At 54.1% G+C, this 12,478-nt stretch overlaps 1 protein-coding gene and 1 long non-coding RNA gene across 4 annotated transcripts in view; one reads left to right on the forward strand and one right to left on the reverse strand.

Moving 5' to 3' along the window:
• LOC125110777 (nectin-1) overlaps positions 1-1,772 on the reverse strand; it is a 65,550-nt gene extending 63,778 nt beyond the window's left edge. Inside the window, exon 1 of the mRNA XM_047752355.1 lies at positions 1,353-1,772. Within this exon, the coding sequence (XP_047608311.1) occupies positions 1,353-1,431 (79 nt within the window). The 5' untranslated portion in view covers positions 1,432-1,772. The remainder of the gene's footprint in view (positions 1-1,352) is intronic.
• On the forward strand, positions 1,478-10,892 carry LOC125110778 (uncharacterized). Of its 3 annotated transcripts, none has more exons than XR_007130711.1 (5): positions 1,478-1,546; positions 2,572-2,704; positions 6,390-6,445; positions 7,206-7,300; positions 8,934-10,892. It is a non-coding gene; the product is annotated as an uncharacterized LOC125110778 (long non-coding RNA). The 3 variants fall into 3 exon arrangements; XR_007130712.1 differs by lacking the exon at positions 1,478-1,546 and adding an exon at positions 1,771-1,908 and having other exon boundaries at positions 2,572-2,725; XR_007130710.1 differs by lacking the exon at positions 1,478-1,546 and adding an exon at positions 1,771-1,908.
• The last annotated feature ends 1,586 nt before the right edge of the window (positions 10,893-12,478 follow it).

Below are 12,478 nucleotides of genomic sequence, written 5' to 3' on the forward strand. Positions count from 1 at the left end.
AGTGCACCCCGGCCCCACAGCTCAGCAGCCAGGCGGGCCCCTCAGATAACAAACTGCCCTGCAAGTCTAGGGCATCGCAGGCATCTCCTCCCTGTGGCTGCCAGCGCCGCCAGATTCTACATTCTTGCCCCACGCAGAGCTGGTCTCTCTGGACTCCGACCCCTTATTTTGCCACCTAAGGCCAGGGCCACGTGCTCCAGGCAAGCCCCCACCCTACCCCGCCCCCCTCCAAGGCCCCCGCTAGCTAAGGCGGGAGGTTGTCTCAGGTTTCTTCCACCAAGGCTGGAGGAATGCCCCCTCCTCGCCCCCAGTTCCTGCCGGGACCTGCGCTGGTGTCGTTAGCCACCGTGGGAGCTGGGCAGGTTCCCCGGGGACACAAAGGGTTAAATCCAGGCAAGGGGACTCAGTCGGATTTGCCTCCTAAACGCATTTTCCAGTTCATTCCCCAGCACAATACGCCCGGGGCCGGTCCCAGCCTCCGCCCCCACCCCACCCGTCAGCGAGGCCACCGCGGGCCACCCCTGGGGTCGGGCGTCGGGTTAACCCCTTGGCCGCCAGCATCTCGAGGAAGGACACGAGGGGCACCCTCGGGAAAGTGGGTCATGCAGCCACCTGGCTGGCACGAAGCCCGCAGCGCCTCTCCCGGGGAGAGCCCACCAAACTGGGATTGGAGTTCCGAGGCTAAGCCCAGCCCCGCGCAAGGCGGGGAGGCTGCGATCCCGCGCGGCCCGGGCCTCACCCTCCGGGGAAGGAACCGCAGGTGAGCGAGAAGCCGCCTCTGCCGCAGGAGCCGGCTCTCCGCGCTGGTGGTGGGGCGACGCGGTGCGGGAGGGGGCTCAAGCGCCCGGAACAGCCTGGCAAATGGGCGGACTGGAGAAATGAAGCCCCCCTGCCATCCTCCAAGCCCAGAGCCCACCAGCGCCGAGACTGACGCCCTCCCCCTGGGGCTGTTGTCTCGTACCCCGAGACGGTGATTTACGGTGATTATTTTGCATTTATGTAACATGCAGTGTTTCCAAACTGCTTCCCGAGCTGAGAGCTGGTTATTAAATAAATAGAACGCTATTACATATTATTATTTTTGTGTGAAAAACTGCGCGGAGAAAGTGCTTTCTTGCTATACAGAGACGTGCATCCGACTGCTTCCCTGCAGGGCTGGCTGTTCGGTTCCTCGACCTCTCTTTCTCCGCCGTGCCACCCGCACCCCCCTTACCTAAGCCGTGACCCAACTTTTCTGGCTCCTTTCACTCCCTACAACCCTGACGTGCCCGCCATCCAGCTCCCAGCCCCTGGGAGGCAGTGGATGGGAGGAAGGGGGGGGGGGGTGGAAAGCAGAGGCGGAACGCGCTTACCTGGGAGAAAGAAGGCGGTCAAACCTAAAGCGAGTCCCCACCAGCGTCCAGCGGCGCCCGCAAGCCCCATCCGAGCCATCGGGGTCCGGGGGTCCGGAGAGGGGAGCCGCGAGGAGAGCGCTCCTCGCTCTCCAAAAAGCAGCCCGGAAGACGAAGGCGATCCCTGCCGGCCGGCGGGTTCTCGGAGGATCCAGGTCAGCCTCAGCCGTCGGCCGGGGCGGGGTGGGCTGGGTGGGATCCGCGCGGCCGCAATCCGGGCCCCGGGCCGCCGCCGGCTCAGAGGCTCGGCAGATGCCCGCCGCAAGTTGCACGAGTCATGCCCCCTTCTCCTCCTCCGCTCTCCTCCCCGCGCCGGTCCCCGCCCTCTTCTTCCACGCAAAGCCGGCCTGGGGAGAGGGACCCACCCCCGGCGCGCCCGGCTGCCCCGCTGCGCGGCGCGGGCTCCCGGCCCCCGGCGCTCTCACACTCTCCCGCTCGGCTCCAACTTGCAGGCATCCATGGCCGGCCGTCCTCCGAGGGCGGCGGGACAAGCGAGGGCGGCGGGTCGAGTGGCGCGGTGAGCTCGGGGCCCAGGCGGAGGGGGCGATCTGGCGGTGCGGCTCCGCGGGAGAAGAGCAAGCCGGGGGTGCCGCGTCCCTGCCGCGCTGCTTCGGCTCGCTCTGCCGGATCCCGGCGATCCGCAACAATGTGGAGCTGCTCGGGCGCCGAGTAGAGCCTCGTTCGCTCCTCTCCCTCTCTTTCTCTCACTCGCCGAGCTCCAGCCTCTCAGCCGCTCTCCCCGTGATGTCAGCCCGAGCGGGAGGGGTTGGCGTTAACCCCCTCCTGGCTCCCACGCGCGGCCCGCGCTTGGCCCCGGCCTCCGCCTCACCGCGCACACCTTCCGGCCCGAGACGGAGGCGGGTCCCCAGCGAGGGCCGTGGGGTCGCGTTCAGGCCCAATGGCTCGGGAGATGCCCCTTCGGTCGCCTTTCCGCGGGGAAGAGGGCCGGAGGGCCAGCCGCCCTCCTCTGTCGCTGACAAAGGGAGGCAGTGACCCCTAGCGGCCAGCGTCGGGGGAGAAGCTGTTGGGTGGGGGTGGAGTTAGGACCGGGTGGAGGCGGGGCGGGGAGGGGGCATTGTGGAGGAGGGGGCGTGCAGTATGGAGAATCCAGGACCCAGCAATGTCCGAGCCCAAAGGGCTTCTACAAGCCCTCTCCTCCGACCCTCGCCCCATTTTACAGATGAGGAAACAAAGGAGCAGAACGTGGCACGGTTTGGACTAGAAACGAGTAGCCTGAGCTCCCTCTCCTCTGCATCACGGAACGCTAAATGAAGGGGCAGCTATGCGAGGACCCTCCGGAAGCTGCCAGAAATGTCGGTGATGGGCATTAGTGGGTGAGATCGGGTCACTGAGGTTTCTGGTCTTTTCTAATTCACGCTCCCTTTCGGAGTTCCTTTTCCAAAACCGAAGCCCCGCCTCTCCCTAAATAGTGCAAGAAATTGAGCTCTGTCCCCTTTGCAGAACTTCTGTTTTGAGGGATTTGCAGGATTCCCGAGAAAGTGACCCATCCAGTTCGCGTGGGTAGCAAGGCAGGGACTCTCCACATCCGGGTGTGCTTGGCTTCCTGCCAAGGCGGCTGGGCCCTCTGGGTTCTTGGCAGCCCAAGCCTGCCCTCTGTTCCTTCCCTGTGGACCCTATCCTCTCCCCCAGGAGGAGGCAGACAGACAGACAGACAGGCAGAGTTCCCACTATGGAGGAGAAAAATGTTCTCCCCAGACTCCTGACCAGACAATGCTCCCTTTGCCCATTGCTGCCCTTTGCCCAGCAGGCAGGAACGGAAGGGAAGTGGCGCGTTCCTGATAAAATGTAAACGCTAGTTCCTGGGAGTAGGAAGAGCAGGAGGATGGGCAAAGAAGGCACCCCTTGCCCACTCTTTGGGATCTGTTCGTGGAGTGTCTCTTGGTTTCCTGCTGAGGTCCGCAGACTAATTCAGTGCTCACTGAACACTCACATTCATGTGTGCACCTTTTACGTTTAACAAATGCTTTTTTTGTACCAAAGACCATACCAAGCTTGGGGATACAGAGATGTCATCATTGCCCTAAGGGCACTCAGTCTGGTTGGGGGGGGGCGTGTGTGGAGACAGACAGAAGCAGATGTTATAAACAGGCATTTAATGTGCGTGGTGTGTTCCAGAGATGCACACATAGCATTTGATGGGTCTCAGAGCAAATGCCCTGTTCAGCCTGGGGTGGGGTGAGGATCAGGGGAGGCTTCTAGGGGGAAGGGACACAGGGGCTGCGGGAGTCATCTACCTATCAGACATGTGCTGGAGGGCAGAGGCATTGAGGAGGCTGGATTCAAGGTAGCTGTAGCCTGAGCCTAAGACTTGGGGAAAGGTGAGCCCTACAGTGAATGAAATGCCATGAGCCACCAGGAAGGTTTTATGCTGGAATGCCTTATCAGTGTGGCTTGTGGTCGTCCAGTCTGCCCCTAAAGACTTTAAGGATCAGAGCTGGATTGAGTTCACGGCAGTGGTCTCAGACGCTGCCTCTGAATACTTGATTGATTCATTTCCCACTGGGCTGTTGTCTCCTCCAGTGCAGGCACGTTGTAGGAGCTGAATGGATGGGTGAGGGGGAGCAGTTCCCCCAAGGCCCACTGGTTCCCTGCTTCTGTTCTCCTACCTCTCCATCCTTGAGTAAGGCGTTTTTGACCTTCTGCTCTTAAATAGGCTTCCAAAGAGACTGTGTCTGGCGGTTGATATGGGGGCTGCCTCGGGATGGGTTGGGTGGAGAAGATGGAAGTGGGTAAATGAGAGCGTATGCTCGTTCCCTCATCTTTAAACAAGTCCCTGAAACATGCAAAGCACCACCATGAGTGCCAGGTGTGTGTGTGTGTGTGTGTGTGTGTGTGTGTGTGTGTGGTGGGTTGTAGTGGGCAGGAAACGGAGCCAGGAATGGGCAAATAGAACTAAGATAGAGCTTGCTTACTCAGATAGATGAGTCATTGAACAAATATATTTTTGAGCACCTACTATGCTATGTATCGAGGATACCAAAGTGAGCTAGAACCAAGACCCTACTCAAATAATTCTAAGATGGAAGTTGTTAGCTACCAAAAAGAGCCCTCAACTGCCTGCATCTAGCAGAGACAGTGAGTGCTTCTCACAGCGGAGAGCCAGGAAGTCTTCTGGAAGAGGTGGCCCTGAAGGGTGGATCAGATTCAGACCAAGGGGAATGAAGGAGGGAATTTCAGCGGAGGGAACAGCTTGTACCAGGACATGGAGGTGGGAGCGGTCGGGGCCCCTTTGGGAACAACAGGCTCTCCAGTTGTTTTGCATTTTGAAGATGATAAGAAAAAGAGACTGAGAGGTGCAATCAGACTGTGAAAGATCTGGAATGTTTCTCGCAGTGGCAGGAAGAAGCACAGGACCAAGCATCAGGAGACTAAGTTCTGGTCCCTACTCTTAAACTGGAAGGAAGCCCAGGAGTCATTCCTGCTTCTTCCTTTTTCTTCGACCACCACATCCCAATTCAAAAGCAAATGTTGAGTGTGCCTTCATATATGCCTTTTTTTTTCTTTTTTTTTTTTGTCTTTTTAGGACCACACCCACGACATGTGGAGTTTCCCGAGCTAGGGGTCGAATTGGAGCTTCAGCTGCCAGCCTACACCATAGCCACAGCAATGCGGGATCCTAGCTGCGTCTATGACCTGACCTACACACAGCTCATGGTGATGCTGGATCCTTAACCCACTGAGCGAGGCCAGGGACCGAACCCACATCCTCATGGATGCTAGTTGGGTTTGTTAACCACTGAGCCATGACGGGAACTCCCTCCAAATATGTCTTAAGTCTAGGGACATGGCTCCATTTCTACGGCTTCTCCCTCGTCCGTGCACTCATGATTTCTGCCTGAGCCTTGTAGCCGTGCACACTGAGGGGGTGGGATACAAAGTAATGGTCAAGCACGGGGGAATCTGGAGCTAGACCGCCTGGATTTGAATCCTTAAACCCCTGGCTCTGCCACTCAGTAGCTGTGTGTCCTCAGGCCACTGACTTAACCTCTCTGTGCTCAGCTTCCTCATCTGCAAAATGAAGGGAAATAAAGTACTTACCTCATGGAGTTGTGAGGATTAAGTGAGTTAAACACATTAAGTGCTTGGAACAATGCCTCGTGTACAGGAAGAACTCTTTCAGTGTTAGTCATCATCATTACTGTAATCTCTCTCCCTGAATCCAGTTTGCTCCTCTTTGCCAGGGTGTCAGAAGGATATGTATATATATCTTTCTTTTTAGGGCCGTTTCCAGGTTAGGGGTTGAATCAGAGCTGCAGCAGCTGGCATACGCCACAGCCATAGCAAAAAATAGATCCGAGCTGCATCTGTGACCTATGCTGCAACTTGAGGCAATGCTGGATCCTTAACCCACTGAGTGAGGCCAGGGATCAAACCTGCATTCTTATGGACACCATGTCAGGTTCTTAATACACTGAGCCACAGTGGGAACTCTGCATATGTGCATTTTAAAATCTTTAAATTGTGAAATAGTTTTGGATTGACAGAAGAGTTGCAAAAGTGGTACAGTTTCCGTTCATCCTTCATCCAACTTCCTCCAATATTAATGTTTTACGTAACTGTGGTCCCTTTGTCAAAACTAGGAAATAAGCATTGGTATGATACTAATTAATTGAAGTACAGAATTTATTCAGATTTCTTGTCTTTCCAATAATGTCTGTTTTATGTTCCTGGATCCAAGCTACAACACGACTGCATTTGGCAGTGGACCCTCTTCTAAGACAAATGATTAGGTCCTAACGCCTGAGAATGCTTCCTTGGCCAGCCAGCCTCTGAGGCCAGTGTCAAATTCTCAGCAAGGCCGACGGGGCTGCCTGCTTCTGCAGCCCTGTGTCACCCTGCTCCAGGGCTTTGAGCAGGAGCGCTGAGCTTTCCTGGCTTTCCGGCCACCAACCTCTCTTCCTTGGCCTTCACCCAGGCTGTTCCATCTGCCCTAGTGCTCTTCCGCTTCTGTTGACCAGCTACTTATCTCTCCTTTAGGGCTCAGTTTACACCTGTCGCTCCCTCCGTGGAGCCCACTCAGCCCTTCGGACCAGGTGAGTCCCTTCCTGTACAGTTTCACAGTCTGCATACTTGTGACCATGTCAGTAGTTGTTTCTAACACTTGCTTCACTCCCCACCGGGCTGCCGGCCCCGCAGGGTAGGACCACTTCAGCCTTGTCCTCTGCTTTAGTCCCAGCACCTAGGATGTGCCTGGCACTCAGTGGGCACTTAATGAAAATGTGTTGATTGATTAATTCACATCTTAGGCCACTTTCAACCAATTACTTCTCCTCTCTGGGCCCGTTTTCTCATCTATAGACTAAGGAATTTAATTTTTTCCGTGGTTTTCCAATTGTGGTTTGAAAGTCCTAGAGTTTCCTGGGACCCCCATTTCCTGCTTCAATAGGCATCATGTTTAAAGAGCACTCTGTTTTCATGTTCTTTAAACATTAGGCTTCGGAGAACCTTCTTCTTATTATTTTTTTGGCTGCAGCCGCAGCATACAAAAGTTCCTAGGCCAGGATCGAATCTGAGTTGCAGCCTCAGTTGCTGCTATGCCTCAGTGGTGGCAGTGCCAGATCCTTAACCCACTATGCCAGGCTGGGGATTGAACCCACACATCCACAGTGACCCCAGCTGTAGTCAGATTTTTAACCCACTATGCCACAGCAGGAACTCTGAGAAAGGGTCTTCTTAAGTGGATTCTGCTGAGTAAAGAGGTATGAACCCCCTGACATATTATTACACTGTACATTATGTATCACATATAGTTGCATCATCTTATAACTCCATGATTTTTTTTTTTTTCTGCAGGCAATGGTGAGCCATTGAAGTTTTCTGAACAGAGAAGTACTTATTGGGAGCTGTTGGAGCTGTGCTTCCAGGAGATGAATCTGGCAATAACATGGGTAGGACGGTCAGAGGAGGATTGGTCAGGGAGCAGGAGGGCAGTGAGAAGAGAAGGTTGTCATGGAAGCCAAGTGAGGAGAGGATTTAGTGGAGGAGGAGGAGGAGGAGGAGGCTGCCAACAGTGTCTGATGCTGCAGAGCGCGGGGCGGGTGGCGGGGGGGGATCAGAGGAAGGCTTTGGATACAGTGGCGAAAACCCCAGTGACCTTTGAGAGAGCAGGGCTGGGGGCAGAGTAAGAGCAGAACCCAGATCAAAGTGGGAAGAGAAGGATGTGGAAAGTGAAAACGCAGAGGCAGCTGGTGTCCACGCTGCTCTTGAGAAGTTTGGTGGTGGACAGAATGGGCAACATGGATCAGAAGCTTGGAGAGGCTTAGCACGACAGAGAGCAAGGGGCTTATTTGCCCCTTTGTGATGGGAAATCAAAAGCTCCTGAGCGTCTTGAGGCAGGAAGAAGAGAGCTGGTGGCCAGCGAGGGTTGGCAAAATCAGTGCAAGAAGCGAAAGAGGAGGGCTTGTCGCGGAGCAGACCCTGGAGGAGGCGTGGCTGGCGGGACTAGGGTGGGCGAGGGGTCAGCCTTGGCAAGGAGAGGACTTATCTTTCTCTGAGCCAGGAAGAAAGGTGATGCGAGCAGTGGCGATGGAAGTTTTGGGGTGGAAATCAGGGCAGTTCTTTAGAAGGTCATTGCAGTCAGTTAGGAGTTGGAGTTAAGTGCAGAGAGAACTGGAAGGTGGCTTCAGATCTTATCAAGGAGAAAGCCAAAGGAGGTGGAAAGGAGGCGTGATTAGCAAGCTTCTAAAACCCCGAGGGGAAAGGAACACACACAGCCTGTGTGCTTTCATAGAGGAGAGTCATGACCAATGGGCAGGGGGTGTTGGGAAGTAGCTTTCAGTGTGTCTAAGAAAGACTGTTTGGGGAACAGACAAGGAATGAACTCAGGCTCCATGACTTCAGGAATGGTGGCCGGCTCAACAGACAGGCACTCAGACTTACCTTTCTTACCTTCCTTGTGGCTGGGGACAGTGGGCAGACAGAGACCAGCCCTGAGGAAGGTGCCCTCCCCAGGACCTGTCCCCACTGCCCTCCTTCAGTTCCATGGGCTCTTCCAGAGAGGCAGCTGTTGGGCTGGGGAAAGTCTATATAATACAATAATGACTTCTCCTCCTGGCCGTCTCCCAGGCCCCCCTGTGTCATTCAGTAATTGGCTCATAAAGCCCACTTGGATGTGAGGGGACTGCTGTTAAAAAGTCCCCAAGATTCCCCAATCCTCTGAAATCTGTTGATAGGACTAGATAAACTCGAACATATATTAGAGTGGGGGTCACCTCTCCTCTGTCTCCAGTCTTCTTTAGGCAAAGCTGAGGCTGAGGACAAGGGGAGAGAAGGGGAGGAAGAGGAATCTGGAGGAGAAAGTATGGCCAAAGCCCTCAGCAGCTGGGAAGAGGACCCACTGGCATGGGCGCCCCCTTCCCTAACCTGCCAGGCCAGCCTCGCCCCAGGCGGTACTCCTGGGGGGTAGTTGGGAAACCACAGCATCTAATTACTGTTATCATCACCCTGGTAGCTGCGGTGATTATGATGGTGCCTCTGTATCCCACAGTGCTTAGCAACATTTAATTATTGTTATTCTTACAGAGATCCCTGCAGAGCCTCCCTATTGCCACGGTTGCCATTGCTCTTCAAGACGATAGATCAGCTGAAGGCAGCTGCCCCCACCCCCCGGTCCAATGATCTACTATGTCAAAGTGGTACCCCAGTGGCTAACTCTCCCTTGTGGGCCGTGGCATCCCAGGGGTCTCCTGGCTTTGGGCGTTGGAGGTCTGAGCAATGATTGAAAGATCCAGTTCCCTCTTGAACCACCCAATTCTCCAGGAAGAAGGGATTCCAGAAGGAAAATTAGCCAACACCCCGTTTCTGGTCAGAAGGCCCTCAGCACGTTCCTGTGAATAATCGTATCCCAAATCCTAAGGAATTCTGGATGGACTTGCAGGTGCATTCTTGGTTTGGGGTGGGAGTGCCTAAAACTCAATTGGAACTGAGAAGAGGGTTTTGGTGAGGATCCGTGTGGCCCAGGGAGCTTAGACAGAGAGATGGGACGGGGCTGGGTAGAGCTCTAGCCTGGAGCACATCTATTGCAGAAAGAGGTGACAGGGAAAAGACAGAGAAAAAAAGACCCTCAACCTCCCACCCGTACTCTCTCCCCTTCGACGGTGCCTTTAAATCCAGGGTGGAGGGGGCATTGTGGCCACAATAATTATCAGGATGGACTACTTGTTGAGAGGAACCTGATATTTTTTGAGAGCCATACGGAAGCCCCCAGAATGGAACTTATTGTAAGGGAGGACCAGTGCTCCTGAGTCAGCCCAAGCCCTGCCGAGAAAGTGCCTGGTAGACATGCTGGAAGTGGAGGTGAAGCCAAGCATCCTTCTCCAGGGCGCTGATCTTTTTAGGATCTGATGAAAGCTGTGTCCCTCTGCCCTGCAAACGGCACACATGCACAAGGTCAGTGTTTACATGGCAACCTGCAGGAGCCCAGCTGCGGCCCTGAGTTAGCAGTCCCTGCTGAGAAAGGGTATTTCAGGCAGGAGGCAACCCTGAACCCAAAGTCCCTGTGATCCAGGCTAATGAGGGGTGTTCGTGACATGAAGGATCCAGAATGAGACACATCTAAAGCAGAGTTCTGAAATGTAAGGTGAAAAAAAAGAACAAGCCTGATACACACTTCATTGCAGGTCAGGTCTGTGAAAAATCCCCACCTAGAAAGAGAAAAATGCAGAGGCAACATAGAGAAAGGAAAACAATTTGTGGGTAAAGGGTTTTTATTTTGAAATTTTGCTTTGATATCATGAAGTTACTTTAATGATATGATTTAATGATTTAACTTTTTCTATATTATGTAAAGTGCTTTTCTTCCAAAAAATAAGCCTATGAATTGAATTTGATTTAGGTTAATATCAATGCCCTGTGTGCTTTGAGCGCATGCTTCTGGGGAAAGATGCTCCAGGATGGAGCCAGGTGGCCTGGAGAGGACGTCCAAAGGGTGGGTCACTGACTTTTGAGGATCCTCAGGAGGCAGTCGAGCAGGTGGCAGGCATGTGGTTGGAGTCCAGAGTCCTAGCTTTGTGTTCTGGGCAAGAAGGGTGACCAGTTGTCCCATTTTGCCTGGGCCTGAGCAAGGGTTCCTGAGACATGGATCTTTCTGTCTTAAAACCAGGAACGTTCTGGGCAAGCCAGAGGGAGCTAGTTAATCCTATGTATATATTAACCTCTCTCTGCTTCAGTTTCCTCATTTGTAAAAGGATGCTGCTGACTTTCAGAACCTTTGTAAAAGCACTTTGGGGACTCCACCATCTTCACGCCGGATGAGGATGATGTTTATTACTGGTGGTGTGGAACCGGGGCCAGGAGTGGGAGAACCTTGAGATCAAAGAGACCAGGGGCCTGTTTGAACCACCCTGTGATGTATATGTAGAGAGCTTGAGCCAGCCACTCTCTCTCAAGAGACTTGTAATGACAATTCATTCAACAAATATTGATGCACCACCTATGACCAAGTACCATGCTAGGCATTGGAATAAAGCCATGTACTACTGAGATATGCTCCCTTTCTTCCCGGGGCCAAAGTCTAATAGGGAAGAAAGGATCTACTAGGATATGGGGTGATAAGGAAATCTAGGGGCTATAGGAGGGTCAGGTGGGTGGGGTCAGAGAGGCTTTCCTGCAGAGGTGAGCGGAGCCTGGAGAGGTGAGGACTGACGAGCCAGGGATGTGGAGGCATCTGGAAGGAGGAAAGGCAGTAGGGAGTCCCAGGGAGCTGGGTACATCAAAGGACTGGGAGGAGTATAGTCTTAGCACCCTGGGTGCAGGGCAAGGTGTGGGGGGTGGGGGGGGTGGGGCGGGGGCCAGGGCCTTGCACACCGTTATGGTCTTTGGACTTAATCCTGAGAGCAGTGAGGAAATGTGGTGGGCCTAGCAGAGCAAGGATGTTTCACACCTGGTCACCCGGAAGCCCCAACCTGTGCTGTGCTAAGATGGAGTGCCCTGTGCCAGGCACCGGGTTGAGCCTGTTATGGCCACGTCCTCTGGATCTGAAGGTGCCAGCTGTCTTTTCTGCGCCCAAGGCCCCCCGAGCCTGGCCCATCTGCTGAGTGCTCCTGTGGCTTCAAGCGTGGGGTAGTCAATCTGTACCTTTCCCTGGCAGGGCCCCTGCTGCCTGGCACAGACTGGGGCTCCAGAGAGTAGAGTGGTGCCCCCCTCCCAGGCACGCTGCTGTCACCACAATGTGTGTGTGGGCTTGATGGCTGAGTGGCAATGAGCTGAGGGCCTGCTGGGGGCTCGTGCAGCCCCGGCAGCTGACAAATAATGAACAATTACACCATCGACCCGAGTGCAGGGAGATGGGTGTACACCCACATGCACATACGTGCACACACATACGCTTGTGTGCACACACTCAGATTCACTGATATTTATGTCCACACGTTCCCTGAAACTCAGGCCAGCACACAGAGAGATGCCCTGCTATGTGCATGAGCTGGACAGGCTCACGTTGTGTCACGTTCACCCAGCACTGACACGTAGCTGTTACAGATGCTCCACGCCAGCCTCACGTAGATGTGGACAGCTGCGCTGACTCAACCTCTGTATCAAGTCTCGAGCAAAATGCCTGACACATAGGATTATTTCATATATAATATATATATATGTATATTGGTCTTTTTAGGGCTGCACCTGTGGCATATGGAGGTTCCCAGGCTAGGGGTTGAATCAGAGCTGTAGCTGCTGGCCTACACCCCAGCCACAGAAACAGGGGATCCAAGCTGTGTCTGTGACCTACCCCACAACTCACAGAGGCAATGCCAGACCCTTAACCCACTGAGTGAGGCCATGGGTGGAACCTGCATCCTCATGGATGCTAGTCAGATTTGTTTCCGCTGAGCCACAATGGGAACTCCCTACTGTTGTATTTAGATTTGATACTAAGACGCTTGAATGTGTGCCCAGGTACCAGGAACCTCACAGCCACATACATTGCTCCGTATGTGCATTTTTTTTGGGGGGGGGTCCCCTGACCGGGAAACGAACCATATATTCCTTTAAAGGCAGATGCTGACACAAGAACTCCATCCTACCACGAAGCTGGTACACATACCCCTGTGTCCACAAACAAGCTCACTCTC

Source organism: Phacochoerus africanus, chromosome 11 (genome assembly GCF_016906955.1).
Source record: "Phacochoerus africanus isolate WHEZ1 chromosome 11, ROS_Pafr_v1, whole genome shotgun sequence".
Taxonomy (NCBI): domain Eukaryota; kingdom Metazoa; phylum Chordata; class Mammalia; order Artiodactyla; family Suidae; genus Phacochoerus; species Phacochoerus africanus.